The 3,809-nt window shown below is 37.7% G+C and overlaps 2 protein-coding genes across 2 annotated transcripts; both read right to left on the reverse strand.

Annotated features, from left to right (window-relative positions):
- Nucleotides 1-403: 403 nt before the first annotated feature.
- LOC132947648 (ATP-dependent DNA helicase pif1-like) lies at nt 404-1,771 on the reverse strand. Its single transcript, XM_061017923.1, has one exon. The coding sequence runs from the start codon at nt 1,769-1,771 to the stop codon at nt 404-406; it is 1,368 nt and encodes a 455-aa protein (XP_060873906.1).
- A 583-nt stretch (nt 1,772-2,354) lies between these two features.
- Nucleotides 2,355-3,564, reverse strand: LOC132947649 (uncharacterized). The gene is made up of 2 exons (XM_061017924.1): nt 2,406-3,564; nt 2,355-2,359 (listed from the first exon to the last, which is right to left on the reverse strand). Exons 1-2 carry the CDS (start codon nt 3,562-3,564, stop codon nt 2,355-2,357), a joined length of 1,164 nt encoding a protein of 387 aa, XP_060873907.1.
- Between the last annotated feature and the right edge of the window lie 245 nt (nt 3,565-3,809).

Here is a 3,809-nt window from a genome sequence, read left to right on the forward strand (position 1 = left end):
TATTTTATTAATTACTAGCTGATCCAGTGCACTTCGTTGCCCTTAAAAATTTGTGATTGTTTAAATCTTTTTGGATGTAACATGTAACATAACAGAACATTGTGAGATGATACATTAAATAATACATTTGTCGTAAAACGTAACTTTTAATGCCATATATATATGCGTATGAAGAATTGCAAGTCAAATACAATTTACATTTTTATTATTGTTGTAAAACATAATAACATGTATCGAATGAAAATAAATTATACTATAGAAAACATTTTATTAATCATATATTGAAAATAAAATAAAATAAAATTATATTCAATCATATATCAATTAAATTTATTGGGTTAGAGCTTCTCTGTAAACGATATTTGATGTTGTTTTATTTTGTGGCAGCAAAATAAATTGATTATCAGCAGATCCAACTCGTGATAGGCCCACATACAGTTGGCCATGAGTAAAACATTCCTTTCGTAGGTCGATCGATCCCTACTAATTCGAAGGTTTGACCTTGGGACTTGTTAATAGTCAACGCGAAAGATATTTTCACCGGAAATTGAACCCGTTTAAACGGGATTGACAGATCAGTTGGGATCATCGGTATCCTCGGAATATGAGCTAGCTGACCAGCTGCCGGGCCGGTAATAATGGTCGCTACAATTAAATTGTCCTTTAATTCCTTAGTAAGCAGTCTTATTCCATTACACATACTCGGAGGGCTTAAATTTCTCAAAAGAATGATTGGAATTCCGATTTTTAACGTCAATTCGTGTGGTGGCAGTCCAGAAGGATTCAGTGAATTAAAAAATTCCTGTGGATAATGCACTGCGTTTTCGATGTTCGTGACGGTGTCGATCGATCTGTAGATTTTTATTTGGCTAGAAACTTTTTGTAAAATCATATTGTTTATATCGTTGACAGTATCATTCCTAGGTGACACTATTGCCCTCGAACACAACCAATGATAGTCCTTTTCGTGCAAATTCTTCATGTCAGGGTAACCTGCATCTATTAAATTATCTAAATTATGGACTATCTGGCCAGTAAGCCAGAAGTCATCATAATTTTCTCTTAAATTTGGTGTGGGAAAAATTCCTTCCCCAATTTTTAGCAATTGTTGTGGAAAATCACTATCTGTGATTCCATGAAGATGTGCTCTCATATTTGTTCGTAATTTTAAATTTTCAATCGAAGTCGTCCATAAAGGGGACGATTTCAAGCATGCCTTGATGATATCTGCTCGCGTACTTCTGTTAATGACGGGAAGTGTCTTTCGGAAATCTCCAGCAAATACAAAAGTAATCCCGCCCATGAGAGCACAGGAGTTTCTAAGATCTTTTAAGGTTCTGTCCACGGCCTCTATATGTGCTCTATGGCTCATGGTGTATTCATCCCACATAATCAATGAGGCGTCTTGTAGTAATTTACCAAGAGGTCCATTTTTGCGGATAGAACAGGTAGATTGTTGTTCAAGATTTACTGATAACAGAAGTTTAAAAGTAGAATGAGCAGTTTTTCCATCATTTAGGAGTGTTGCAGCAATTCCTGACGAAGCAACTGCTATTGCTATCTTCCCTGATTGTCTTATCTTCGCAATTATCAAATTTGCAAGGAACGTCTTTCCAGTGCCACCTGGGGCATCCAAAAAGAAAATTTTTCCTTTGTTATTATTCACGCTATCGACTATAGTCTCAAAAGCATGTTTTTGATCTGGGACTAATTTTGTCAGGTTTTCATTGACAAAAGAGGTCAAATCATTTGTATTATAGTGATTTGCCATTGTATATGTTACGTACCCTCGTATCAAGTAGTCATATATCAACTATGTACAGCGCGCCGCACGCTTGACACTATAACTAATATAACTAATAAGGCAATTAGTATAGTATAACATGCGGAGGTCGTTGTAGAGAAAACAATTAAACTATAGAAGGTGTCGTCACACGTATCTTTCCTGGAAAGCCAACGCCCATACGCAGGATACGAGTCGACCAGCATACAAAATGCGAGACCCGAACTCTGTCTCATGACCGAGCTTAGACACTACTACAACCACCCACTCCAAAGGACACAATCATATATATAGAAGCCCAGGACAAGAGCTCTTCAGACGGTTAGGGACATTCAGAGTCAGGTCGTTACACCACTCACAGTTTAAATTCTATCTTAAAGAGTCGTAACACCACTCTTTTACACCATATATTATAACATTGTAATTTTGTACTACGTTAATAAACATTCATCATACCTAGTACATCACGTATTTTATTTCTGCGTTGATGTATATATCGACGTCGGTTGGGACGTGACATTATATGTTGCATTGTTTTCTGTACGAACTGAGGAAGGTAATCCAAAATGACTTAGGCTTTTATCATTTAATTGCAATAGTTTATTTTCGATTTGTATCAAACCTTCGTTATAAATGTCCTCACTATATGGTAAGGCCAAGTCTTGATTTTGTTGTCTGATTCTGTGTCTGATATCTTCACAAAGATCGTCTTTGAAATTGTCCCATAATTTTAATGGTTCCGATGGCTGACAAAATAAAAGTATGACAACAAACAGCTCTCTCATTTTAATTGGACATTGCGAAAGCGATGCTTCTCTCAAAGTATTTTCCCAATGGTCATCGTTTTCTAACAAACCTCTGGCATGGCAAGCTGCTTGATAGGTCTCTTTGATAACTCCGTTAACGGTTTTTATGTACTCGAATGAGGTTGGACCGCGTACGTGATGTAGCAACATCCTAAGATAAAAACACTCTGACTGAGATGGATGTACACCGTAGACTCTACTTAAAGCGGCATCTTTTTTTATGCCTGGATGGCCAACAACGTCCTCACCACGCTTCCTTCTTGAGAATTTATTGTTGGCCCATGTGTAGTATTGCGGGACTTCGTAGTATAGAAGTGTCTTTGCGAATTCATCTTCTTTACTTAGCTCAAAGAAAGCCAGCAAAGTAGTTTTACGTGGGTTTCGGGCCACTTGTTCAGCCGTTTCTGTGGTAAAATACACCCTTTGGCTGTTTTCTAAGTGGACGGCTAACTGCAAGACTGTAGGATGTCGCTCGTGAATGGAAAATTCTAAAAATCGCCAAACAGCTTCGGATGTACTTATGTACCGGCCATTTACATAGTTTTCCGCCTCATCGTTTGGGTTTTTGACGCTATAAGTAGCTTGGTCAGATCCTTTATTTATATATTTACAAATGTATTTGATGGCCTGAACTGAGTGGCAGTACTCGGCATTTATGTGCGCATTTAACGTCCTACACAATAATGGAGAATAAGGGACAATCCACCTATTATCAATGTTGAAAGTATTTCCTCTGATATTTAACGTATTGCTCTGGCCTCCATTTTCGGCGTAACGACGACGATAAACTGGATATCCGTCCTCTCCGGTTTGGGTATCGTTTACGAAACGTCGAGGGTACTTTTTTGTGCAGATACCGTTTTTCATACATGGTGCTGTTAAGTTATGCTCTCCGCATGGACCGTGCACCATATTTTTAGTTACGGTATCGTACAATATCGGGTCGTTTTGTTTGTTGGGCAGTTCTGCAACCATGACACTATCAATTTCGTCTGGCTGTATTTTTCTTTCTAGTCAAAACAGCAAATGATAGTGAGGTAAACCCCGCTTCTGACACTCCACACTTGCCATGTAACATTTCACTTTGCCGAATATTTCATCTTTTGTGAATAATTTTATGAATTTGTTCATCTTTAAATGAAATACCCTTGAAATTATGTCATGAAGATCGAAAGACCGCTGTCCAGTTAATAGTTCCGCTTTAATTTCAGGCCATTCGG

This window comes from Metopolophium dirhodum, chromosome 6, assembly GCF_019925205.1.
Source record: "Metopolophium dirhodum isolate CAU chromosome 6, ASM1992520v1, whole genome shotgun sequence".
Classification (NCBI taxonomy): Eukaryota; Metazoa; Arthropoda; class Insecta; order Hemiptera; family Aphididae; genus Metopolophium; species Metopolophium dirhodum.